This window comes from Grammomys surdaster, unplaced genomic scaffold, assembly GCF_004785775.1.
Source record: "Grammomys surdaster isolate TR1022 unplaced genomic scaffold, NIH_TR_1.0 485, whole genome shotgun sequence".
NCBI lineage: Eukaryota > Metazoa > Chordata > Mammalia > Rodentia > Muridae > Grammomys > Grammomys surdaster.
In genome coordinates, this window is record NW_021604904.1 from 614417 (window position 1) to 641748 (window position 27332).

The 27332-nt window shown below is 52.5% G+C and overlaps 2 protein-coding genes across 2 annotated transcripts; one reads left to right on the forward strand and one right to left on the reverse strand.

The window, feature by feature from the left end:
- The first annotated feature begins 3173 nt into the window (after positions 1 to 3173).
- On the forward strand, positions 3174 to 5352 carry Ttc9b (tetratricopeptide repeat domain 9B). The gene is made up of 3 exons (XM_028781641.1): positions 3174 to 3604; positions 4189 to 4371; positions 5138 to 5352. Exons 1-3 carry the CDS (start codon positions 3184 to 3186, stop codon positions 5251 to 5253), a joined length of 720 nt encoding a protein of 239 aa, XP_028637474.1. The 5' UTR covers positions 3174 to 3183; the 3' UTR covers positions 5254 to 5352.
- A 171-nt stretch (positions 5353 to 5523) lies between these two features.
- On the reverse strand, positions 5524 to 24009 carry Map3k10 (mitogen-activated protein kinase kinase kinase 10). The gene is made up of 10 exons (XM_028781635.1): positions 22771 to 24009; positions 17450 to 17630; positions 14127 to 14275; positions 13579 to 13754; positions 12197 to 12443; positions 10538 to 10654; positions 8182 to 8335; positions 7991 to 8103; positions 7003 to 7683; positions 5524 to 6133 (listed from the first exon to the last, which is right to left on the reverse strand). The coding sequence occupies exons 1-10, from the start codon at positions 23450 to 23452 to the stop codon at positions 5811 to 5813; spliced, it is 2823 nt and encodes a 940-aa protein (XP_028637468.1). The 5' UTR covers positions 23453 to 24009; the 3' UTR covers positions 5524 to 5810.
- Between the last annotated feature and the right edge of the window lie 3323 nt (positions 24010 to 27332).

Genomic DNA, 27332 nt, shown 5'->3' on the forward strand with positions numbered 1-27332 from the left:
TAGAGCCCCTGCCTAGAATCCCCCAGTGAGGGGCTGGGGGCGTGGCTTTAGTGAAACAAGCTGGAAGCCTCAGGTTCTGCCCCCCTGCAATCCTCCCTTCTTCCAATACTTAGAGTAGGGTAAGTGTCCACACACACTCAGTTCCACTTTGCCTCCCCTTGGATTCTGGCTCCCTCTAGTCGCATCCTTAGAGAAGAATGCGGTGTGGCTGCCCTTCCTTGGTATCCTCTAGTCCCAACCTGCCCAAGCCACGCAGGGATTTATATTAATCTGTCTTTTTAGCTCAAACCTCTAGTTCCCTTTCCTGCTTCACTTTCCCATTTTTCTCCACGGAGTTCCCTGGAACTGGAGCCCCTGGAGCTGTGCAAAGCCCGCGCTACGCGTCTAGCCCCGCCCCGCCCCGCCCCGCCCCGCCGCGCCCCGCCCCGCCGGGGGGGGCCCTTAGCCTCAGGGAACTAGTTAGGCGACCACTCGTTTGCTTCGCATCCTGCATCCCGCACCTCCTGGAGCTCCATCCCGACTCAAATAAAGACATAAATAGAATAAAAAACAAAACAACCAAAACCCCAAAGTACCTTGGTAGTTTTTAATTCAACAAAACGTGTTTCTGTTATTTGGCGAGCCCTTCATCCTTATTGGTCTAATTTCAGCCCCGCACTCGATTTTGACTGGTTGCTTCCTGGGTCCTATTATTCCTCTGATTGGATAATCTCAGCAAACCTCTTAAAGAAAGGACGAGGCAAATTCTAACCTCTTCCGCCAGGGGGCGCTGGCGGGTTTCCTGAGGGCTGCTCTTCAGGAACCAAAAACAAAAACAAAAAACTGGAATTGTTTTCAGAGGTGGGAAGAAACTGTTGAGGATGGGAAAGGTGAATAAACCGGCCCCGCCCTATTTACGAAGAGCACTGCCTCAACCTGGTTTGCTGGCTTTGCAAATTTTGTAAAACTGATTGAAGATGTATGATTCCATAAATACTAGTAATATACACGTATGCACACATCATATATGTGTGCATCATATATGCATGATATAGGGTCTTACTAAGTAGCCCAGGCTAGCCTCAAATTCAGTTTTCTTGCCTTCGCTCCCTGGGTTCTGGGTTCACAAGCATGTGTCACACTCTTGGATAATTCAATGTTATAAAGGATAGATTTATTCTTGTGTGTCTGAGTGAGTTTGTGTGCACCATGTAAATGCAGGTGCTTTCTGAGGCCAGAAGAGAACGCTGGATTCCCTGGGACTGAAGTTACATGCGGTTGTCACACACCATGTGTCTCCTAGGAACTGCATTCAACCGCTCTGCAAACTCGGGAAGCGCTAACCCTGAGCCCTCTCGTCAACCCCTAACTTGATACTTTTCATTGATTGTAGCACCACCTCTGCAGGCCTGTGAAGGTCATCAGCCTGGGACAGTGTTTCCTAGTTGAGGGCTGGAATACAGTTCAGTTGGTACACAAAGCCTTGGATCAGATCTCTAGTGTTGCATAAGCTCCAGGCATGGGGATATGTACCTGTAATGCCAACACTGGAAAAGTAGAAACAGGAGGATCTGAAGTGGAAGGTCACCCTCAACAAATAGTGAAGTTGGCCTTTTTAAACTATCTATTTTTATGTTATGTGCACTGGTGTTTTTGACTGCATATATCTCTGTGTGAGGTGTCAGAACCCCTTGAACTGGAGTTACAGACAGTTGTGAGCTGCCATGTGGATGCTGGGAATTGAACCCAGGTCCCCTGGAAGAGCATCCAGTGCTCTTAATGACAGAGCCATCTCTCCAGCCCCCCTGCCCTTTTGTTGTTGTGGTTTTGTTTGGTTTTGCCTGCATATGAGTATCCTGAAAAGAAACTCAGAGAGGATTTTAAATTTACATTTTTTATTTGTTTGTGTGTGTGCTTATGTGTGTGTGCGGGTATATATGTAGGAGGGGTCAGAGGACCACCTTCAGGAGCTGGCTCTACAGATGGAACTCACGCTGTCAGGTTTTGGTGGTTACTGCTTTCACCTACTGAACTACATTGCTGGCTGATAATGAAAGAATTTCTTTCCTTTCTCCCTTCTTTTTTAAGTCAGGGTGTCACTGTGTAGTTGTGGCTGGCCTGGAAACCACAGAGTTTTGCCTGCCTCTGTCTCCTGAGTGCCAGGATCACAGGCCTGTAATCCACCACAGCCCAGCTACATCTCCTTGGTTGTCCTTATTGTACTGGTGGTTCTGGGTAGTCTGTGGGGACCGTGGTCACCTCCTCACTGGCTTTTCTGGAAATGAATGAAGGCAAGGGACAGAGTGGCCAGGTTGCAGAGTTACCCTTCCTCCAGGGAGTCCCCAGTCCCACTTCAACCTAGTGCAGATGTCTCCTCTGGATTTCTCCATCTTAGCCATGACCCTTCTCCTGTGCGTCCCAGGATCACCCACTTTGGGCTGTCACAGATCCGTCTCCCCACTAGACTGTGATCCTAGGGGATGTGGCTATAGCTAAATAATTCTTCCTCTCTCCTTTTCCCTTCTCCTTACTCCCACACCTACCTTTTCTTTGTAGCCCATGCCTGGTCTGGAATTTTCTCTTTAGCACCATATTAGCTTCAAACTTTACACCCTCCTGCCTCAGATGTCCGAGTGTGATTACATGCAGGTGCTACCCCGCTTGGCTCCCCCCCCTTTTTTTTTACCATGGCCCATCACCCCCCAGAACAGAAATTGAGCAATGGCTATTTGTGTGTTATGTAAAGAATCTATTCCTACGTGTGTATTACTGTCCTGCACTACAGTACTATTGGTAATTTGAGGGGACTGTCCGAATCCTACAGTAGTGAGAAACCAGTGTCTGAATCCGGGCAGCTTGATTCCCTGTCCTGTATTCTTATCCAAGATGCCAAATGACTAGTGAGCTGAAAACCAGCTTTCCACAAAACTGATGTCTGCCCGCTCAGCCTTTTTCTTCTAGAAATCTCGAGGAGAGCATGCAGGCTGGTGGGAGGGTAAGGACTGTGGGAACAAGGGAAAGGCGCCAGAACAAGTAGACCCAGGCAGATTTGGGGGTGAGCGAGGGGGTTTGGAGGGGTTTTTCTAGACCCATAGGGGGCAGCCGGAGACGGCAGCCGGAGATGTGGGGGCGGAGAAAGGGTGGGGACCGGCCCCGCGGGGGGCGATGCGGTAGCTGCAGCGGCGGCCGCAGGAGTTTCCCACAATGCAGCGCGGCGCGCTGTCCCCGGTGCTGATGCTCAGCGCTGCCCCGGAGCCTCCACCTCGCCCGCCTCCCGCCCTTTCCCCGCCGGGCCCGGGCTCAGCGCCTCGCCATGGCTCTGCTCGGTCGGGTCCTGCCCCAGAGCCGTCTGGGGGCCTGGCCGCGGCGCTCGACAGCAGCCTGCGGGCTGCCGTGGCGTTCAAGGCGGAGGGTCAACGTTGCTACCGAGAGAAGAAGTTCCGAGAAGCCATTGGCAAGTACCACCGGGCACTGCTGCAGCTGAAGGCGGCTCAGGGGGCCCGCCCTGGCGGTCTGCCCGCCCCCTCCCCCGGTCCCACCACCAGCCCGGGGCCCGCCCGCCTCAGCGAGGAGCAGCGTCGCCTGGTGGAGAACACAGAGGTTGAATGTTACGATTCCCTCACTGGTACGGGGACGTCGGGGGTTGGGGTGGGGCACAGAGGACCCGGGTGAGACGGGTGGGTGGTGAGGGGCAATCAGGAGGCCCTACGGCCTGGGGGTGGTGGCCGGAAGTTAAAGGAGTCGGGGATGTGGTCTGGCGGGGAAGACTTCAGAAGTTGATGAGGACAGGAGTTGGGAGTAGATGAACAGTGCTTCTTGGATGGAGTAAACGTGCTTGGATAGTGAAACGGGCTCTGGACTTGGTCTTCTAAGCCCCACTTCCCTGCCTAATTCTCCCCGCCTCCGCCCCGGTTTGCCACGCATGAGCCAAGGTTAGAAAGGCTTACCCTGCACTGGCTATTTCGTTCTTGGACCCTCACTTCTGCAATTGCTTGGGAAACCTCCTGCTAATTGCTTCAGACTTGTCTGTCCTGCGCCCTCTAGCGGCGGCGCAGATAGGTCTTATACTAATGGGCTAGCCGATTAGTGTCCTCTGGTGGCCAGAGCAATCCCTTAGACCCAGGGGAAAAGGCCAGGTTATTCGAGGTCATGTGGATCCTAGGGGATGCAGGCTGTGTCTGAGACTACAGGGTCTCCGCACCCCCACAGCTTGCCTCCTGCAGTCGGAGCTGGTGAACTATGAACGCGTCCGTGAGTACTGTCTCAAGGTGCTGGAGAAACAGCAGGGCAACTTCAAGGCCACCTATCGTGCCGGCATTGCCTTCTACCACCTGGGTGATTATGCGCGTGCGCTGCGCTACCTACAGGAAGCCCGCAGCCGAGAGCCCACAGGTGAGTGGCACGGCTGGGCTGGGCTGGGCAGGAGGTTAGACCAGAGGAAACCAAGGCACGAGGACCAGGGCAGAGCCAAGCTACCCCAGGGAAGTGCTCTGGACAAACTCTCTCTAGCTACCTAAGACTCTTCACACACCCATCCATCATCGGTCCACCTTCCCCAAAGGTACTGTTCCTCTGACATTCCCCCAGCCAGTTCTCATCAGTGGGAATTGAACCCAGGGCCTCATGCATGCGAGGCAAGCTCTCTACCAACTAGGCTACATCCCCAAGGCCTTGCCCCATCCGTGCCCCTGTCCACTCACCCACAACGGCCTTGAATACTTCTCCCCCACACCCGTATTCCTTCACTCCCTCCCAGTCACATTCTGCTCCTCAGTCACTGTTTCCCGTCACTCATCTGCTCATAAAGCTTCTCTGCCCTTGGGGAGAACGGTCAGGGTACCCGTGTGTCCACGTGTGTGCGTAGACATGACACAAGCCCATGAGGAGGGAACACGGCAGGCGCCAGATGCGAGGCTGTGGGAGCAGAGGCAAGATTAGCTTTCCCGTGTGGTTTGGTGAGAACAGTTGTCACTTGGGGAGGAGTGGAGGTGAGAGGAGCCTCTCGGCAGACCGCTGCTGCACGTGTGAGGTGGGAGGTGTGAAGTGTCTCTGGGAGGCTGGGACAGCTGAGGTGCTGGGAGTGCCGTCACTGACTGTCCTGAGGCCGTCGGCTGCTGTCTCTGGACACCCAGACAATGTTCCTGTCCCTCCCCCGCAGACACCAATGTTCTTCGCTACATTCAGCTGACTCAGCTGAAGATGAACCGGTGCAGCCTCCAGAGGGAAGACAGTGACGGTGGCACTGGAGGCCCAGCTCGGAATGTCATGGGCTGAGGCCAAGGGGCAGCCTCTACCCTATTCCCTCCAACCTCACCGGGGAACTTCCCCGACTCGTGTGACTCCTGTTTACTGGTAAAGCACCTGCCACCGGTGTCTCCTTTGTGTGATCTTATTGCGGGGATGAAGGAGCGGCTCTAGGAGTGACCTAGGTGTCACTTCGTCAGGAATCCAGAGGCCCAGGGAGGAAATGTAGGGTTTAAGGGTGTCCCATTGTGGGGTAAGTCAGTATCAGGGTCCAGGCTGGGGAAACACACACAGGCAAACTTGGTAGGGGGCAGGGGTTACCTTTAATGCTGTGTTTTGTGCCAAATCCCCCCACAATGTCCTGTCCCTGAGTATCCCTGCCCACCCTCTCCCCACAGCAGGTTGGGCCCAGAGCTCTACAACCTGGGGTACAAAGGAATAAATTAAGTGTCCTCCCCTCCCGCCTTCCCCAATAAATAGAGTGAGTATCCTGCCCAGGGCCTCCCCCACCTTGGCAAATGGTGGGCTGTGGCGGGGCCTGGGGCGCTACATTCATGGCTGCCCAGGCGGGTGGCGGTGGGCAGGTCTCAGTGAGAGCCGTAGGCCCCACACAGGGGCACGGTACTGTCCTGGCTCTGGCCCTCCATGTCCATGTCCAGCAGCGTGGGCTGCACGCTGGGGGGCCCAGGGCTCTCTGGAGTGTCGGGCCTGCTTGGAGGCGAGATGCTGAGTGTCCGGCCAAAGGAGACCAGTTTCCAGGGGTCCAGACGGGGGCGGCTGGCAGCTGGCCGGGGTCTTGGGGCAAAGGTGAGGGTGGTGGGGCGACCAGGGAACTCCAGGGGCCGGCGTCGGGTGGGGAACAGGGCCTGGGGGTCGGGCAGTCGAGGGAAGTCCAGGGGGTCTCGAGGACCTAGGGAAAGAGGATCACATGTGATGAGGGGTTGGGGTAAAGGGGCCATTTCTACGTCAATACTCATCCTTGGAAAGTGGTTACCGGCTTCTCTTGAACACTCTTCCGATCCCGCTATGCCTGGATTCTAGCGGCCACAGCCATTACAGCCCTGTACTCGGCCCCTGGGTAGCTCTCACGGCCTCCAATGGCTCACTCTTCTGGAAGACTTTGAAAATGTGACAGGCTGGCCTGGGACTCTGTGTAGCAGACGATGACCTTGAACTCCAGAGCACGGGGTTGTAGAAGTGTGTTATGTGGTGTCGGGGTCACACCCAACATGTTAGACAATCATTCTACCAAAGGGGCTGCACCCCAGCTCATTTTTCCATGTTCATTTTCTTAGGGACAGAATGGCATGTAGCCAAGGCTGGTCCCAAACTCTGGATGTGGCCCAGGATGACCATAAATTCCTAATCCTGAGTCCTGGGTTCACAAGTGTATGCCACTACTCGCAGTTCGTGCCTGCATCTCTGAAGTGATCACAACAGCACCTTGCTGGGGCAGAGAGATTCGAACCTGATCACAGTAGCTGTAAACCAGAACCTGGGGCCTATAGGGCACAAGTAATTCCTGACCATGCCATCCTGACCATATTGCTGGCTAATAAGCAGAGAGAGGACAGTGCTGAGAGCTACCAATGCTTCCACTTGCCATCAAGTCACCTACTCTGTCCTTGCAGACATGATATTGTTCCCCCCCCCCCCCATTTATCATGTCTCAGGCATCCCCAAGCCTCACAATATCCCCCCCCCCCGCAATGACGGCAGGGGATGCCCGGAAGGAGAGGTCAGTAGCCTGTGAAAGATCCTTGTACCGGCCCCACTCACCGTGGTTGGTGAGCTCCGGAGGCTCCCGCTGTCTCAGAGCCCCATCCGATGGCGTCCGCCTATGTCCACGGCTCACAGCGTGGGCGGCAGTGACGTGGGTGGGCGTGAGCGACTGTCGGGGGTCTTTCTTGAAGCTCTCCAGCTCCACGTCCACAAGAGGATTGGTGCTCGGTGAGGGCGCCATCGGAGAGGGCGGCGGGGAGGGCACGGTGGGGGCAGCCTCGTCACTGTCAGAGCGCAGCAATGAGCGCGTAGAGTTACAATCAGATACAGAGGATAGTGACACCAGGGTGGCCGAGGGTGCCAGGCCCAAGCCTGGGACTGTGTCTTCCCGGCGGCCTCCGGGGCGCCCGGTTGGGCTGAGACCCCGAGGGAAGCGGCCAGGGCGCGGGAAGAAGAGACCGTCCAGCCAGCGCCGCTGCTCCTCACCGTCCCCAGCCCGTGCCTCGGCCACGTCGGCGCCCAGGCCCACCGCACTCAGCAGTGTGGCGCAGCCCAGCAGTGCCAGGTCACAGCGCCTACGAGCTCCGTGTCCTGGCCGGGAGGGGGTCGCAGCCGGGGGCTCCCAAGGTGCCTGAACACAAGGAGAGGGCTCAGCGGGCAGAGGCACCTTGAGGTAGGACGGGGTGGAGTAAGGGGAAGGGGGCACGCTGTTGTCTTCATCTGCCTCCGCAAATTCTTCTGCAATCAGAGAGGTCGGTCACTCAGCTGAGCCTGCCTTTCCTCCTCTTCCCCTAGAACTGGTGGCAAGGGCTTCCTCCAATGATCTCCAATAATAGCACACCCACCCCACCCACCGCCACTCTCTAGCTGCCACTGTCGTCCTCAAATCTCTTTCTCCAAAGCCTTGCTTCTGAAAATGTGTGCCAATCTCCAGGCCAGTAGCTGCTATCTCTTCTGGGCATGTGTTGCCTAGGTCTGAGTGACATACCCTCGGCCTGGGTTTCTCCTGTGCCCACCACTCCCCAGAGCGCCCACACTCTCTTACCCATCTCATTGAGGCTGGCGAAGCCCGGGGCCATGGGGGTATGCTTGGGGGATTTGCCCAGGTTGGGGGCGCTCGAGGACCACTGCTTGCTTCCTTCCCCCAGGGCCTTGAGCCTGCAGGGGCACAGGGAGACAGGGTCAGGGCCAGGGTCAGGCAGGTACAGGGGCAGGTAGGCAGCTAGACACCCGTACCTCTCCTCTCCTCCAGCCCGCTCCTTTTGCAAAGTGGAACTGGGGCCCCATGTCCTGCCTTTCTTCTTGCCCCCAACCAGTTCTTCCTTCTTCGGTGGCCCACTGCGGCTCCACGTCCCACTGCCACTGCTGCCACCACAGTCCATGGGAGTCACTGCACGGAGAGGAGTGACAGAGAGTCACGGAGAGGCCCTGTCAGCCCATCGACCGTTCTGAGGGCTCCTGTTGGGCATGGCCTAACTCAACAAGGCAACAGGCTCCTTCTGGAGCCTTTCCTAGTCGGCTCCTGACCCCTGTGTCCCCCTCCCCTACCTAAGCCTTCAGCTTCGCTCTGGGCGGCACAGCCCCGAGTTCTGGAGACTGAGGTTCTGTTCCTCCATGCTCCCGAATGCACTCTGGCTCTAAAGTCTGTTACCGCTGTATGGACAGACACACCTGCCTCCAAGTTGTCTTCTGACCGTCACACGCACCCACTGCACAAGTGCACCCACGCACATGCAACCACATACAGTTACAAATGTAATAAAAACAATGAGTTATAGTCTAACCTGGGAGACAGAGTGAGGCTATCTCAAAATGAAAACAAAAGGCTGAGAAGGAAGCTAGTTTGTAGAGTGTTTGCCTCTTAAACAGAATCCCTGGGTTTCCCCAGCACTGCATAAACTGGGTGTTGTGACACATGCCTGTAATTCAGAACCAGAGAGGTAGAGGGAGAAGGATCCAGGAATTTAGGAGTTCAAGGTCATCCTTAGCTACACAGTTGCAGACCAGCCTGGGCTACATGAGACCATGAGACAGGCATGTAAAGGAAAAGGTTAGTAGTTTGGGGTTTGTCCTTGGGAGGACAGCAGCCCCGCTCCCTCTCCTGCATGGACTACGCACACACCTCCAAAGCACGCACCTATGCCAGGCTCCCTGTACTTCCCATCTTTAAATAGTATACACATCTCCAACCCTGGTAACAGCTAAATCTTGATGGCTCCATTCAAGTGTACCCCTAAGTATCTGGATACATGAAGAACAGAAGGGTTGATCCAGCATGAAGAACTGGTTTTACCCTTTATTCTCAAGTCAACTTTTAAGGTAAATCACCTATTTCCCATCTCACCCCTCTGCATAGACACAGGCATACCTCTACACACACACACACACACACACACACACACACACACTCAAAGCTGCAGCAAGGGCGGGGCAAAGCTCAACAATAGAACACACGCTTTGCACATATAATGCCATGAGGCCTTGAGTATTGTCAAACATTTTTTTAAAAATCATGGCCGGAGAGACAGCTCAGGGGGTAAGAATACTCTCAAAGGCTGCTTTCAAAGAGGGTTTGGCTGTCAGCACCCACACGGCAGCTTGAAGCTATCTGTAACTGCAGTTCTGGGAGAATCTGACTCCCTCTTCTGGCTTCCTCGGGCACTGTATACACATGGTGTACGGTCAGAGAAGCAGGCAAAACACTCATACCCAAGAAATAAAAATAAATAATAAAAACATTTTTGTTAAATAATAAAGTTTTTAAAAAATCAGTCAGACTGTGTCTCCATGTCTGTATGTCCTGGCCCTGTAGCCCTCTTTCCATAAAATAGCCCGTCCTTCTTTGCTCTGCCGAGCAGGCCTCTGGGCTAAAACTGTGCTGCCCTTCTCCCTAGGCATTTTCTCCCTAGTCTTTGTTGTGCCTTCTGCCAGGGGCATGCACACTCATAACCTCCAAGGGCACTGGCAGACCTCGCCTCAGGCCCCGAGCTGGGTAGCATCAGCCTTTTGTGATATCCACTTTCCTGGGCTGAGGGTTCCCAGAAGCTGCTAAACTCCTAATTTTGCATGTGCAAGGGTGGCTCTGGGAAAGACATGCGTTTGGATGAACAGTAAAGGGTCCACTGTCTCCCATGAGAGTGGCTTTGCTCAGCCCATTGCAAGCTCAAACAGGACAAAGAGGCAGAAGGGTTTCTGGTTTTGAAACCACCATCTTCAGGTCCTCTTAAGTTGGACTTGGTGTGAAGTAGGTAGCAGTTTTCCTGTGCCCCCAGCTTCCAGAACAGGCCATACAGCTGAGGGTGTGAACTCTGTGACCAAACCGTCTTAAAGCATGGCCATGTATTCTACTGATGTAATCTCTCTGGAGAACCCTAATACTCCCCACCTCTCAATTTTTGGTGCTGGGGACAAAATATAGTTAGAGCCTCTACCATCAAGCTATGCACACTCCCAGCACCGCTGTCTTTTCTTCCCTTCCTAGAAATGACCTCGTTGTTGATGTATTTTTGCCACCTGCCCCTGGTGAGAACCAGAGATGACAGCACTGTGCTGAGGTTTGCTGACTGACTGTGAGGGCCTTGTGTATACTCACAGCGAATAGCCCTCAGCCGGGGAATGATGCTGGGGCTGGCAGGAGGGCTGGCCCCATCGGATCCTTTCCTCTTGTCCAGGGTGGGGGAGGCCTGGACGGTGATCTTATGTTCAAATCCTGAAAGAAAGAGGCATTAGTAAGTACTGCATTGTGGTAAGCAAAGGGAGATGCCCTCTTAGAAAGAGGGGATGGCAGGTGTGGTCACTGCTTCATGCACGGGATCTCAAAGATGCTCCCCACCCCCGTCAGCACCCAGGGCTGCCAGAATCCTCTTAGAAATGAGAATCTTAGGCTCTTCCTGAATGAATAAACTTAGAGAGGTCCAAACTGTGCTTGACCAAGAACCCAGGCCTGAGACTGCACCACTGCCACAGTTAAGTTTTATGTGACCATGAGGACTTGGGGCAACTGCAGGAGGGGAACTTAATATTTACTTTTGACAAAGTTTAAAGAAGATACTACATCTGGTTGTTGGAGGCACTAAGGATGCTGGACACACACTAGGCAGCTGACTCTACTTCCATCTACCTCAGTCTTCATAAAACCTTAGTATACGTTTAAAAACACATGAATATTTGCAGTGTCAGAGGTCAAGCCTTTGCATGCTAGGCAAGTGTCCAAACACTGAACTACATGCCCAGTCCCCCAGATCAGTTTGGGGGGAGGCGTGCTGGAGAGCGTACCCCAGTGCTCTGCAGCTGTTAGGGTGCTAGGCAGTGCTCTGCCTGCAAGCCTGGCCCTCTCAGAGCCACGGCCCCATTACCTGTGTTATTTCTGGATAAGGTTTCCCCATGTAGCTCTGACTGGCCCTGAACTCTGTATCTGAGGCTGTTCTGAAACCAGCCACCGACCTCTGCCTCCCCAGTGCTGGTATTACAGGCAGGCACCATTATGCCTGACATGGAAACTTAACACTTAGATCAAGATGTGCTATAAATATAAAACACACTGGATCTCAATGATTCAGTGTGAAAGCAAGAACATAACATATCTTAGTGGAATTTTTTGTTTTGTTTTTTTTTTTTGGTATTGCTTACATAGATATATTGGGCTGAATAAAACATACCTACTGTCTCACAGTTTCTTTTGTGTTGTGATTTGAGATAGTGTCATATAGTCTGATCTTTCACTTGTTATACAAGGAAGACGGCCTTGAACTCCTAATCCTCCTGCTCCCACTTCCCAAGTGATAGGATTAAGGCATGCGCCAGCAGGCCTGGCTTCTTTTCATTTTTTCAACGTGGCTGCCAGAATAGCTAACGTTCTGCACGTGGCTCTATCTCTACTGGCTGGTCCTGTGGCCGGCCTGGCTCTGTGGTTTCTGTGTCAGGTAGGGAACCAGTCTTTTGTTTTGTTTCAACTGGGATCCAGGGTGGGCCAGTCTGACCTCGAGCTGGTGGTAGTCCTCCTGCCTCAGTCTCAGGATGGATGCTGGGACGACCCATGGGAGCTACCATCCCTGGCTCTATGGCTCATCTTCTCTAAGGGATGGATACACTTGCAACAGGAGAAAAACCTTTAGGTGCCGAGGGCGTAGCTCAGTAAGAAAACAACCATGCCAAGCATGCACAATTATCCACATGAATCAAGCGACCCTCTGTGGAGACATACCCCGCCCCCAAAAAGTTTCTGGGGGGCGCTCAGGGAAGCGGGAGGTACCGGAGGGCAGGCTGATGTGGCTGCCGCCTTCTCGGAGCTTGAGCAAGCGGCTGCGCTTGAAGTTGCCCTTGCGTTTGCGGACCCTGGGCTTCTCCTGGCTCAGCTGGCTCATGAGCAGGTGCAGCTCTCGTTCCACGATGTCCATCTCGCGCTCGGCCAGCTCCTGCTCCCGACGCCGCAGCTGCTCTTCCTGAAAACGCTGCTCCTGCGCGGCCCGCAACAGCTCCTCTTCCCGGCTGCGCAACTCCTGGTGGGAGGAGGTAGGCGGGCCGTAGGTAGGGCTTAGCTGCTGGGGTCGACCCAGGATAGCTGGGTCTTGTGGGCATCAGGGTCTGGGTTCACATGCCTCCAGTTTGGACTTAACTAGCTAAGACGAATGGCATAACAGGGACTAAATTAGGGCCAAAAGGGTGCTTTTTCCTCTTTCCTTTCCTTTCTTTCTTTCAGACAGGGTCTCATGAAACCTAGCCTGGTCTTCAACTCACTACACAGTGGAGGGCAACACACACCACCGTGCCTGGTTTATGCTGTGCTATGATGTAATCCAAGGTTTAGAGGTTTAGGCAATCGTTCTATGCCCACGCCACGCCCCTCGTCTTGATGCAGGCGTCAGCTCTTCGGTTTGTTAAGTAGATTGCCCTTTAGTAAACAAGCAAACACAAAAGCAAAGAGTAGGGGCATCTCTCCAGATGGCTCAGGGGTTAAAAGCACTGACTGCTCTGCCAGAGGTCCTGAGTTCAGTTCCCAGGAATCACATGGTGGCTCACAACCATCTGTAATGGGATCCGATGCCACCTTCTGGTGTGCATGAAGATAGCTACGGTGTACTCACATACATAAAATAAATAAATAGATCTTTAGCCGGGCGGTGGTGGCACATGCCTTTAATCCCAGCACTTGGGAGGCAGAGGCAGGCGGATTTCTGAGTTCGAGGCCAGCCTGGTCTACAGAGCGAGTTCCAGGACAGCCAGGGCTACACAGAGAAACCCTGTCTCGAAAAACCAAAAAAATAAAAAATAAATAAATAAATAAATAAATCTAAAAAAAAAAGAGTAGTGGAAAACTTCAGACACGCCCCAAAGCAGAGAACAACACCCTCGCACCCATTATCGGGCTTTGGCAGTCACCAACACCTTGCTAGTCTGTTCCTTTTCTTTTACTCTCTCTTAATCTATGTTCTCATCCTTATAACATGCAGTATCACCTGTGAGTACTTCAGTACAGGGGGCCTTTTTCTCATCATTCTGCCAACAGAGAGCTTAACATGCAAAAACACCCTGCATGGACCCAAGGAGGACGGGCAGGGTTCAGGGAAAGGGATTCTGAACTGCCCGAGGCATCAGAGCTGGGATCTCCACCCCAGCCTTGTCTCCTGCCTTCACCTTCTCCTTGGTCCGAAGGTCATCAAACATATGCTGAATCTCCAGCTTCCAGTCTTCCTGCAGTGAGTGGAAGGACTCCAGCGGCATCTGGAACAGGGCTGACTGCTCGATGACCTCCAGTTGCCTCAGGATGCTGCCAAAATCTGGTCGCCCATGAGGGTCTGGGTCCCAGCATTCTGGGGAGGGGAGGGAGAATGGGCAAGGGTCAGCGTCCATGCTCAGGGTAAGGCACTGACATAGCTAAGTTCCTGTCCACATGACAAGGGGAGCAATGGGAAGGAACCCCAGGACCTGCTCGGAGGGATCCAGGTTTAGACAGGGACCCCAGTACCAGATGCCCTCGGGAGCTCTGGCTCTGGGCAGGAAACGGGTCTGGGAGTCATGGCGTCAATGATAGGCATGACACCCATTGGCTGCTTGGGCTCCAGAGCCTTCTCCCCCATTCCTGGGCCCACTGGAATGCAAGGATGGTATAAAGGGGAGAGGTGTGGCCCAAGGGACCCTGTCCCCAAAGCTGAGCCTACCCTCTCCACAGGGCCCTGGCTCACCCTCCAGTAGGCGGGCAAAGGGCTCGGGGCACGTGGAGGGGATGGGTAGCGTCAGCTTGTTCATAGCCACACCGTAAGCCACGGCCAAGGCGTCGATTTCTCGGTAAGGGACCTCCCCGGTCAGCAGCTCCCAAAGAAGAACCCCGAAGCTGCAGGCGGGGAGAGGGAGGGTGATGCCACAGTCCACCCCAGTCTTCTCCTGTATTCCAGCCCTCCCTTGATCCTATTTCCGGCCTAGCTAATGAGGCCAAGGAGCCTGATTTGAGCTTCATGGGCTTGTTCTTCAAAAGGTGGACAGGGTTGTCTCCTGACATCTTCTGTCTACTTTCTGACCCAAAATCAAAGTGGAACCCCAATGCCTACTGGGAAATGCCTACTGGCTGTCCTGGAACTTACTATGTCAAATAGCTTGGCCTCGAATTTCCAGAGATCCGTCTGCCTCTGCCTCCTGAGTGCTGAAGTTAAAGGGAGTATCACCACGCCCAGAGCCATCTTCTTAATGAAGTCATCACTTCTTTGTCTTTTTAAAAAACTGCTTTATTGTGGGAGCAGGGGAATGGCTCACACATGGAGGTCAGAGGACAAGTCACAGGACTGGGTTCTTTCCCATCATGTGGGTTCCAGGTCATCAACCTTGGCAGCAAACACCTTTTACCCACTGAGCCATCTTGTAGGCTCTAAAATCAGATCTTTAAAAAATGCTGAAGATTGAATCTCGGACCTCACACATACACACTAGGCGAGCACTCGAACACTGAGCTAAGGCATCGCCTTCGACAGCAGCAGCCCCCTTCTCCTCTTCCTCCATCGCCAACACAACATGGTCTCACCATACCCTAGGCTGACCTGGAGCTCACTAGATTGCCCATGCTCAACTGACCCCAAACTAAAGGTCCTCTGCCTCTGCCTCCTGAGTACATGCCTGGCAGGCCACATCCTTCTTAGCACTCCTTCAATGATCCTTACACTGCTGCTTCTAAACACCCAGCCTCTTCCTTTGTGATTTATAACTTTGTCCTTCAAGTCTCAACTGAGCATTCCCCCTCTGCCAGGAAGCCCTCCTTGATCCCTTATTTGTGTCCCCACAGTACGTACCCGGACACTAGTTAGGACTATTGCCCATGTCTAAAGTACTTAACTCTAGACCAGACACTGCTAGGCAGGCTTAGATATCCGTACAACGCCTCAAGGTAGAAGGAACTAGCATGGTTCCACCTTGCCATCCTCAATGGCAAGGTGTACCTCCTTTCCCCTCCTCCGCCCTGGTTGGAATGTGGGCGTGAAGCCCGGAGTCTGAGCAGCCACTCTGGATCATGAAGATAACTGGTTTTCCAAAGGAGGTGGCGTGCTGCCTCCACTCCCATGTCCCTGGAAACCTACAGGGGCGGCTGGACTGTCACACTGACTGAGGAGTGCTACTGGTAGCTGGCAGACATGACACCTCGTGTCCTGACCTGTAACACCGACTCCTTATTTGGGAATACATCCAAGTAGCCCATGAGGTTGGGGTCATTATATCACCTGGGATCCCCAAAAGGTGATCACTTCATACAAAGGTGATTAGACCTTCACCAAACGGCGGCTAAGCTAGGGAGCCTGTGGGAACTCCGGTCTTAGTTCTGCCTCAAACACATTACTCTGCAACTTGAACCATTTGCAACCTGGCTGGGACTGACAGTCAGTGGGCACACCAGGGTGTGACTGGCACCCTGCACCCAAGAGTAACAGCCAGTGTGCCTCTCAGCCGCAGGCGTCAGCTCTGTGCAGCACTCCTCTGGCCCCTTCTTGCTCTACTGCATTTGAACTTCCTGCAAACTGTTCACCTCAGTACCTTCAGCCAGCTCCTTGTCAGTTAGAACTCAGCTTACCACAGTAGTTCTGGAACTTGGAAGTGCCTCCCTGTCCACCCCTACCTACATTTACCTTCACACACAAATACTTTCCTGATCTTTACAATTATTTCACAGTTTTCTTTTGTTTCAAACAAACAAACAAACACACACCAACAAGGTTCACTACATATCCCTGACTGTCCTGAAACAGGCTATGTGGACCAGGCTGGTCTACACTTACAGAGATCCATCTGCCTGCCTCTGCAGTCTGATGCTAGGATTAAAGGTGTATACCACCATACCTAGCAATTGTTTAAAAGTTGATTTTGTGGTATGTGTGTGTGTGCTTGTTTGCATATGAGTGTGTATACACATGTGTATGCACATGGAGGCCAGGGGTACACTTCAGCTGTCATTCTCCGGAGCTACCCACTTGGATTGTGTGAGTTTCTTTGTTTGTTTGTTTTTAAAACAGAGTCTCTGTGTAGGCTTTGTTGTACTGGAGCTCACTATGAAGACCAGGCTGGCCTCACAGAGATCTACCTGCTTCTGCCTCCCGAATGCTGGGATTAAAGGAATGTGCGAGCCTTGGTTTTGTTTAAGACAGGTTCTCTCACTGGGATCTGTAGCTCGTGGATTAGGTCAGACTTCTGGCCAGCAAGCTGCAGGGACCCCTGTGTCTGCCTCCTCACTGCTGCCGGGGTTACCAGCACATCTCCATGTCCAGCTTTTATGTGAATGCTACTAAACTCAGGCTACCATGGCTTTCATGGAAAGCACTTTACTGACTGAACTATCTTCTCAGCCCCTCTACTTTCCAAGTTTCTTTTAGGTTTTTGTTACTATCTGTGATGTAGGGGTTTTCTTTATTTTGTGTTACTGAGGATTGAACTCAGGGCACTACAACAAGCTATGCAAGTCTGCTCTCAGTGGGTCACCCCAGCCCCTCACCAGGGGACTCTAGGTAGGTGCTCTGCCACTGAGCCACGCCCCCAGCCCTTCACAAGAGGATGAACTCCAGGCTTGTGTTCTACCATTGAGCCACATCCACCAACCTCTTACTGTGATTCTGAGACAAGCTCTAAGTTGCCCAGGCAGGCTCTGAACTTGCAATCATCCTGTCTCTGCCTCCTGAGTTGATGGGCTACCAGGAAGGGTTCTCCTTACACTTGGTGACTGCTGTATCTCTAGACACCTGTGTAGCTGGAAGAATGAATGGCTGCAGCCAGGTCCTCAACTTGCCCGTTCAGTGACTATGCAGTGGACGGTGTTTCAGGCCCTCGACTTCCCCGTTCAGTGACTATGCAGTGGAAGGTGTTTCAGGAGCCCTTTAATGCTAACATCTCTTTTTTCTTAAATTTTTTTATTCAGGTACAAATTTTTACTTGGGACTTGTTTCAGCCTCAGGAATACTTGACTGCTTGGTCACTGGTCCCCCACAAATGTTCCTCCTCTCCCTCTCCCTGAGGATACCCGCCAGCCTCTCAGCACCTCCAGACATCGCTGCTTTTGGAGAAGAGGGAGAGGCGGATGACCTCGGGAGCCATCCAGGCGTAGGTCCCCGCCGCACTCATTTTGGTCGTCTTGTGCCACTCTCGGGCAAGGCCGAAGTCTGTGATCTTGAGCACCGTGTCAGCGAGGTTGTGGTTCTCAATGGCCTCCAGGATTAGGACTGGGGGTAGGAAGAAAGGTGGGTCATCAAGACCTGACAGCTTGGTGCCCCAGGCCTCTGCCTTCCTCTTTCTCTTCAATAGATTATGGGTCCCCACTCTGAGCAGTTCCTTCCTGCCCTGGTCACCAGAAGTGACTCCTTGCTTCTGATGCCCAGGCTTCCTGAGGGGTGGCCTTCTGCAACACAGCCAACGCCACCCCTCCCTGTCTCTTCATTCTGTCAGGCAGTCCGTCACAAGTCTGCTCTTTTCACTAACCAGGCAGAGAGTTTAGCCCTAGGCTTTAACTCTGGGAGATTCATACTAATACTGGCCAAAAAGAAGAGGGGATGGAGAGACAGCTCGGCGTTAAGACTGTGTACTGATCTTGCAGACAACTTAAACTGTATTCTCATCACTCTCACCAGACGGGTACAACCACCTGTAACTCCAGCTCGAGGATCTGATGCTCTCTATTAAACTCCACAGAAACTGGCGCTCACACATGCACATATCCACACACACACACACACACACACACACACACACACACACACCTGCACATAATTAAAAATAACTCTTTGGGCTGGAGACATAGCTCAGTGGTTAAGAGCACGCACTGCTCCTGCAGAGGACCTGCACAGTCACCTGGAACTCTAGCTTCACAGGATCCAGCACCTTCTGACTTCTGCAGGCACCTGCACTCATGCGTGTATATACTCACATATATACATAATTTAAAACAAACACATACACACCCAAAACCTTTTAAAGGAAAAGGTAGACACAGTTGGGTATGGTAGCACATAATCCCAGAACTTGGGAGCCTGAGGCAGGTGAATAATACGTTGGAGGCCAACCCAGGTAAGACCTTGTCTCTAAAAACTGAAGGAATGAAATGAATATGACAGACCAGTTCAAAGCCTAGCCTGAAAGAAGCCTCTGGCACCATCTTGGCCTTTAGACATTCTGCCACCACCATAATAATGTGCTTTAAGTAGCCTGCTGATCCAAAGGGGGTGGGAGACACTTGGGAGTGGATCCCCTCTACCCAAGCCCTGCTAAGTCATTTTGCTCCCCGTCCAGCTAGAAGAGCACAGACAGGAATGAGTAGTTGTTTTCACACAGTGCATTTTAAGGACGGTTGGTTACGCAGCATCACTGTGACCAAGCCTGACTGATACAACTAAGCATACAGAATAGTTCTAGCTGACCGGAGGCGGGGTGCCGTCTAACAATGATGACAGCTATGATTAGTGTCCTCATTGGGGTTAAATCCTTTCTAAGAATGGACTCATAATTTTTTTTTTTTTTTTGGTTTTATGAGACAGGGTTTCTCTGTGTAGCCCTGGCTGTTCTGGAACTTACTCTGTAGACCAGGCTGGCCTCGAACTCAGAAATCCACCTGCCTCTGCCTCCCAAGTGCTGGGATTACAGGCGTGCACCACCACTGCCCAGCTGGACTCATAATTTTTATTGTCTAGCAAACTAAGTTTTACAGAAGTTACTTGATCAAAAGCATATGGCTCTCTAGATACCAGTACAAAGACTTGAACCAGCTTTGCCGTCCTTGCTCAATGTCTTAATACTGAGATGGTCTACGCTTTGCATGTTTGTGCCATGTTTGAGTGATGGGTATTGAACCCAAGACCTCATGAATGTAAAGCAGCACTTTAAGAACATGCTACAGCCTCAGCTTGATATACATATATGTGTGTGTATGTGTGTGTGTGTGTGTAAAATAAATGCATGTGTTTGCCTGTATGTTTACATGTCTAACGTGCATGCCTGGTGCCTGAAGAGACATCAAGTAGAGAATCCCCTGGAACTGGAGTCACAGATGTTTGTGATGTATCATGTAGGTGGTGGGAACTGAAGTTGTGTTAGCCGTGTTCTCTGCAAGAGTAGCCAGTGCTCTTAACCACCAAGCTGTCTCTGCAGCCTCCAGGCCCGGGTTTTGCTGTGTTTAGGGACTGTCTCACACTGTAGTCCAGTCTGACCTCAAATCCGCAGCCACACCCACGGTGCAGCCACATCCACGGTGCAGCCACATCCACGGTGCAGCCACACCCACGGTGCAGCCACATCCACGGTGCAGCCACACCCACGGTGTAGCCACACCCACGGTGCAGCCACACCCACGGTGCAGCCACACCCACGGTGCAGCCACACCCACGGTGCAGCCACACCCACGGTGCAGCCACATCCACGGTGCAGCCACATCCACGGTGCAGCCACACCCACGGTGCAGCCACATCCACGGTGCAGCTCCCGAGCAGTGCGGTTCTATGCCAGTCTCCACGTTCCAGCAGGTTTACTATCTCTCCGCAGAGGTACACTCTTCCCGTTTCACATTTGCCCTGCTTTCCCTATCTCTCTTTATAAGATTGACTCCTTTATGTTCAGTTTTTGTGCCCCCAGATGTTGCCTTTCTTGACCATCAAATATAACAAATTCACCATAATTCCCTCGGGGTCTCTGTAGCCTCTGAAAACTAGTATTTACCACCTTTTTTTTTTTCCGTATCTCTTCCTATCTTTCCTCTAGCTATGGACCCTGTATACCTATATCTATATGTATCTGTCATCCCCATACCTATAGGTAGATTGAGCCATCAACCAATCATCTATTCTTGTCTACTATATATAGATTACAAATTAGTGAGGGGTAGGGTTTTCTTCTTGCTCTTCTTTTTCTTTCTTTTTTTTTTTTTTTTTTTTGAGACAGTATCTCATTAGGTAGCCCTGGCTGTCCTGAAACTCACTAGGTAAACCAGGCTGTCCTTGAACTCACAGAACTCTGCCTGCCTCTGCCTTCTGCCTTCTGTGTACTGGGATTAAAGGCTTACAATACAACGCTCTTCTCCTTAAAAAAAAAAAAAAAAAAAAAAAAAAAAAGGTTTACCTATTTCATATGTATGATGCACTTGTGTATGAGTTGTTCCAGACATGTCCCAGGAATTAAACTGAAGTTGCCAGGCTTGGCAGCAAGTACCTTTGCCCAGCTAGCCATCAGACTTGGCCCTGATTTATTTATTTATTTAGATAGGATCTTACACTGTCATCCAGATTAGCCCGGAACTCATCATGTAATTCAGGCTGGTCTCAAACGTATGGCAGTCCTTTTGCCTCAGCCTCCTGATACTGGGAGTAGAGACATGCCACTCACCCGGCTGTCCCTAGTGTCTTCCATGATCCTAGAGCCAAGGATGAAGACAGTAGATGCTTAAGAAAGACTAAACTAAGTCAGGCACGGTTGTACACATCTGTAACTCCATTACCTGGGAGGCTGAGGTAGCAGGTTGGCAAAACTAAAACAAACCAGGTGTCAGGATGGCTGAGCGGGTAAAGGTACTTATAACCTGATGGCCTGAGTCCCACCCCAGAGCTCTCATCGGGGAGGAAGAGACACGACATCTGGTGGCTGTCCTCTGACTTCCACACGTGCATGGTAATGTGAATTCCCAACCCCAATAGTACATAATTAATGTTTAAAGACAAAAGAAGTATTGAAGCAAAGAACAAATGGCGTCAGATGAGGAACTTCTTGGGGTAGGGTGTAAGAACTGTTGCAGGAGCCTGTGTTTATTACTTCCCCAGAGGGAGCCCAGGCCTTCAGAGCCCAGCCGCCTTCTCCAGGTTGTATTAGACATGTTCTACGGATCCTCTGGGTGAGGAAGGCCTAGGCTCCCCCTCATGCCAGTGGCCCTGCCTCTACTCACCCAGCATTTTAGAAACACTAGAATGTGGGCATCCATCCAGGCAGGGACCACCTGAATCTATTTTGTTGAGTCTCTCAGACCGGGCACAGGCCATGGAAGGTCACCAGTACTTGGTCACTCTGTGTGGGATGTATGAATGCCAGGCATAAGGGATGAAGACCACTCAGCCCCTCTCTTCTAGGGGCTAAGGCTGCAGTTAGTAACAAGCTTATACAAAACAGTTGAGTGGAATCAAACAAACATGAAAATGTAAGCCAACAGGTAAGAAGGAATTGCTAAGGGGTAAGCATTGAAGGCGAAGGGAAGATTCTCACATTCCTGCGTTAAGACTAACCCACTTGAGGGCAGGGAACGTGCAGGCCTCCCTCAGTTTCTGTGGAGGCCCTGTGCACATGCTCTGGCCTTATAAATACCAAATGCAAGACTGAGGCCATCAGTTTAAAAGATAAAAATGAAGGGCTGTGCAATGAAGCTCAGGAAGAACGGGAGAGCCAAGGAGGCAGTCTTCCCAGTTGTATACCTAGGAGTACCTAGCACACAGCATGATCTAGCACACACCAGAATGATCTAGAAAGAAAGAAGGAAATGTCTCATCTATGAGGACTCTCAGGGAAAGAAACCACGGTGTCCTGGTGCTTGGAGAGAGCCTAACACATCAGCAGGTCCATTGATATTTGCTGATGCCTGGAGATGTTTTTGGTCTCGATGTGATTTCTAGGGACCCTTCCCATCTCTGGGTCATCCTGGCCCTCTGCTGACTCAATCAACCAGTCAGCTCTGTAGGGCTTGTGACTGGCAAGGCAGCCTGGACCTGTTTTCTACCAGCCACACTCTCCCAGCCCCTTCATCTGTGCAGTCTGCTGGAGAACCAGAAGCACTTCCAGAGTGGTTTGATTTGCCCCATTCCATCCCTATCCCCAGGCCACACAAGGCAGTGTCTGGAGACGTTTTTGGTTTTGACAGTTGGGAGCAGGGCTGCGGAGAACTAATGACCGCTTGCACACAGAGCTCTAAGGCCACTAAACAGCATAAAAAGTGCACGGAACAGAACGACCCCGCTACCAATGACAAGGCCACAAAGGTTAGTAGTGACAGGCTTCAATTAAGCTAGCTTCTGTTTATCTCTGCCTGGTAGACTCTGATGCCGTGATCAGGTGGTGGGTATCATGAGGACAGACTCTGCAAGTGGCAGTGAACACAGCGACTGTCATAGTACCATGGATACACAATCATTGACCCACTGCGACTATAGCCTGAAAGTCAGTCTGTCTTCCAACCTTTCTGAGCTTCCGTTTTCTTATTAATACAACCAAAGCCCCCTTCACCTGCCCCTACTTGCCCCTTGCACGTTGCCATCTGGGTGTCCCTTGTCCTTTCCAACCACCTGGGCTGGGCCTCACAAGGTTCGGCGGATGAGTTTTGGGAGAGAGGATACCACTTACTGTTGATGGACTTGAGGTCCCGGTGAATGATGGGTACAGGGGCATCGTTGTGTAGATAGTTCATGCCCCGAGCCACCTGTACAGCCCAGTTGACCAGCACATGAGGGGGGACCCGGCGACCTGCCAGTACCCTGCTCAATGCACCTCCCCGAGCATATTCCATCACCAGGCAGAGGTTTGGGGGGCTGAGGCAGGCGCCCCTCAGGGCAATGATGTTGGGGTGCTGCAGGGCTCCAAAGAGCCGGGCCTCCTGGCGCACCTGCTCCGCTGTCACTGCCGGGTCCCGTTCAGGGTCCAGCCTGGCGGCCTTGACCGCTACTTCCTCTCCACGCCATAAGGCGCGATAGACCTTGCCAAAGCCCCCGACACCGATGATCTCCTCTAGCTGCAGCTCGTGAAAGGGGATCTCCCGCGGCAGCTGGAGGTCTGTGGGTGCGGCGGGTGCAGCGGGGGTCACGTAGTTGCTGGGGAAGACGCCCACACGGCCGCTGGGCAGCTGCCCTGTCCACCAGCCCTCATCTCCGGACACCGCACAGTCCTGGGAAAGCACCTGGACGCGGTCGCCTCTCCGCAGGGTCAGCTCCTCGTCGCCCACCGCCTCGTAGTCGAACACGGCGGTCCACAGTGGCCCCGCGGGGGTCGCGCCCCACTCTCTGGCCGCCGCCCCCTCCTCCTCCTCCATGGGGGAGGGGCCGGGGGCTGCGGGAGGCCGCTTCACGCAGGCTGCCCGAGCGATGCCGAGCGCGGGGCCGGGAGGCCGGGATGGGAGACAGTCCCTGCGGACCCCGGGGGTCTCCTGGGGGCCATGGCTGGGGGAGGGCCTCCGCTGGAGCGAAGGAATTTTTAAAAAAATAAAAATAAAAAACAGAAAAAACCACCTTTTTCAAAGGATAAGACCGTCCTCTCGGATTTGGCTGTGCAGGACAGGCGACAGGTTCACCTGTCCCCAGAGATATCGGGGCGCAAGGAGGGCCGGGTCGAGCGGGGCCCGCCGGCGGAGGCCGAGGCCGAGGGCAGCAAGCGGCCGCCCCTCCCCGCGCCTCTCACCCCGCGCAGCTCCACCGGCGGCCCCCGGCTCCGCATCCCCAGCCACGACCGCAGGGCCGGGCGGGGATGGCGGCGCCCCGGGGGCGGCCGCCCCGGGATGGGGTGGCGCGCCCCTCGGCCTCCTCACACGGGGAACGGGTGGGCGGCCCCCATCCTCCTCAGCCGGCTCCCGGTCGGCCCCCTAAGTCCCTCTCCCCCCCGGGGCTCTTGGCGGTGTCCAGTGACGTTTGGATGCCGCCTCCGCGATGCCGCCTGGGAGTTGTAGTCCCAAGCTGCGAGGCCTTGGGTTTGTCCCAGGCTACACGAACCTGTCCTTTGACCTTATCTCCTATCGGAGAGGATGAACCAACGCTTTCCACGAGCCCTGCAGGAGCCCCGCTCATGGTGGGGTTCACCGTAACGGACTCATTTAGGCAAGAGAAACATAGGGGCTGAATGAATGGAGATTAAGGACCGATACTCCTAAAGCGGTTCGGACAAGGTTCACAGGAGAGTCGCTCTCGGGTCCCTGACTGGAAGTGCATGCTGGGAAATGTAGTTCGTTCGTGGACCATTGCTCTCCGTGGAAACCACCTGCTTCAGAGAGCTACGGGTGACTGGAGCAAGCTAGGGCGCAGGCTTACGCGGCCTCCGTGGACAGGGGCAGGCTGGAGGGTGAAGTGTACTGTCTCGGAGATTTCGTAGCTACGTTAGCTTGCCTCACCAGCTCTGAGATCACTGGCATCTGCAGTCAGAACTTGTCCACCATACTCTTCTGCTTCTTATAATGAGCTTCAGTTTGGAGGGATGGGGCGGAAAGGGGGGGTGGGCTTTGCTCAGATGATGTCATTAAATCTCCATGAAGAGCCTCGTATACAGGTGACCCAGAGAAACGAAGTCACTTTGTTCAAGATTGCTAAATTATGAATGCCAAAGCAAGAGTCAAAGGCAGTTTAAAATAAATTAAAACAAAATACTGGCATAGATTTTATTTTTAAATTGTGTGTGGTGTGTGTGTGTGTGTGTGTGTGTATGTGTGTGTGTACATGCACGCACACAAAGTGTTGGATCTCCTGAAGCTTCAGTCACAGGCGGTTATGAGCCACCCTGCGTGGGTGCTGGGGACCCAAATTCAGGTTCTCTGAAAAAGCAGTATATGCTCTTTAGTGCTAACCCATCTTTGCCGTCCTCTACAGCAACTAAAATTCTGGTATTAGTTGAGTTCATTTGTAGGACAGGCAAAGAACTGACTGTCGGAGGGAGACAAAGGTGTGTGTGTGTGAGTGGCGCTTTATTGAGGCAGGCTAACGTATCGCTCGCTGAGTTGAGAGTCCTTACAAGGGCTCTGTTAAGCACTTTATAAGACTGCTGGGTCCTCTCATCTTAACATTCTGCCTAGGCATTTGTCCTCCCAACCTTTCTCATAAGAAAGGAAAGAACCCTGGCAGGAAGGCCGTTTCTGCTTTCTCTACCTGCCTATATATTTTTCTAACTCCCACTCAGCACCATGTTTTTAAAATGCTGCTTTTCATGTGTAGAATGCAGAAAATGAGTCATGTGTAATGTCAGCGGCTTGTTCAAGAACTATAAACGTGAAGGGGTAGTATTCTGGATCTTTCCAGTTTGATGATTCTAAATAGTTTGAGACCCTGGAGAGAGGAGGGAAGAGAAGAATTTTGTTGTTGTTGTTGTTGTTTGTTTTTGTTTTTGTTTTTTTTCGAGACAGGGTTTCTCTGTATAGCCCTGGCTGTCCTGGAACTCACTCTGTAGACCAGGCTGGCCTCGAACTCAGAAATCCGCCTGCCTCTGCCTCCCAAGTGCTGAGATTAAAGGCGTGCGCCCGCCGCCGCTGCCGCCACCACCACCACCCGGTGAGAAGAATTTTAAGGAGTCTCATAGCCAGATTCTGAGACACTGCTGCTAAAAGATCACAGGAAGTGATACGACTCCTGTAGCTGACTAACAAGGTTTCTGTCAAGAATCCTTGTTGGCCGGTGAGATGGCCAAGCCGAAGTTTGACCCCAGAACCCACATTGTGGAAAGAAAGAACTGGCTCCTACAACTTGTCTTCCTAACTTCTACATGTGCAGTTTGGTTGGCATTGAATGCATGTGTGCGCACACACATACACACACACACACACACACACACACACACGGAAAGGGAGGCAAGCCCTGGCTATCCTGGAAATTGCTGTATAGACCAGGCTGGCCTCAAACTCAAGATATCTGCCTATTTCTGCCTTTTGCTGAGATTAGAGGTTCGGTCACCATGCTCTGCTACAAATCTTTTATTACTAAGACTTGCCCTTTAACTGTGAGGTGTTTGCCCATGATGCTTTAATGTGGGACTGCGTAAGGGTATCCTGGGTCATGGTTGAGCAGGTGCCTAGAACCCCGAGATTCTGCGTGGAATTCTGCGTGAGAACCGGCAGGAGTTCGGTCCCCACCATCATCCAGGATCCTGAAAAACAGTCACCATAGAGTCACATAGGCCAGGCTATAGGCCTCAGGCCCTAGGGATTTACATATTAATGAAGGCCAGAGGGCAGAGCAAATTAAACATGCCTCCCCCAGATCCTCCCCCAATCCTCCCCCTTTCTCCCTCCCTATATAACTCGGGACTGCCCTGAGTTCTGGGGGGTACGCCTAGATCCATCTATTATCGGCCATGACAATAAACCTTTTTGGAACTAAGGACTTCCTCGTGTTACTGGGGCCTGCCGCCGCCAAGGCCCTCAGGCCGCTGGAACCATAAGACTTCTTCCCTAATGTGGGACCGCCAAGGCGGCGGAAGCCCCTTTGGGGCTTGCGCCGCTGTGGCGGGCTTCTTAAATTTTCCCCACACTTTAAGACATTAACTTGTTACTGAAAATTGCACAATAGTCAACATGCTTGGGTTAGGCTGACATCTTTAGTCTGTTATTAACCCCTTAGGGGTGACTCGGTGTCAATTAAACATGTGGGTGGTTGGAACAGGCTGTCTCCAAGCAGGGACCTAGCCTTTAGTGAGGAAAGAAGCTTTGCTTGGCTTTAGATCTTAGTGGATGCTGTTTTAAGGTCTTCATTGCTGTGAAGAGACACCATGACCAAGGCAACTCTTATAAAGGACAACATTTAATTGGGGGTGGTTTACAATCTCTTGAGGTTCAGTCCATTATCATGGCAGGAAGCATGGCAGCATCCAGGCAGGCATGGCGCTGGAGGAGCTGAGAGTTCTATATTTTGATTTGAAGACGCTGGAAGACTCAGCATCCTCAGCAGCTAGGAGGAGGGTCTCAATGCCCACCCTCACAGTGACATACTTCCTCCAACAAGTTCCACTCCCTGGGCCAACCATATTCAAATCACCATAGATGTTCTGGCGGGGATAGAGTGGATAGAGATAGGATTAGTCAGTTCCATAGATCTCTTTTGCTCCATCACTGATCCAAGCCCCAACCGCGTTCTGATGGGTTCTAGGCAAGTGTGTTATTGCTGAGTTCCACCTCCAGCCCCTCACTGGGGGATTCTAGGCAGGGGCTCTACCACTGAGCC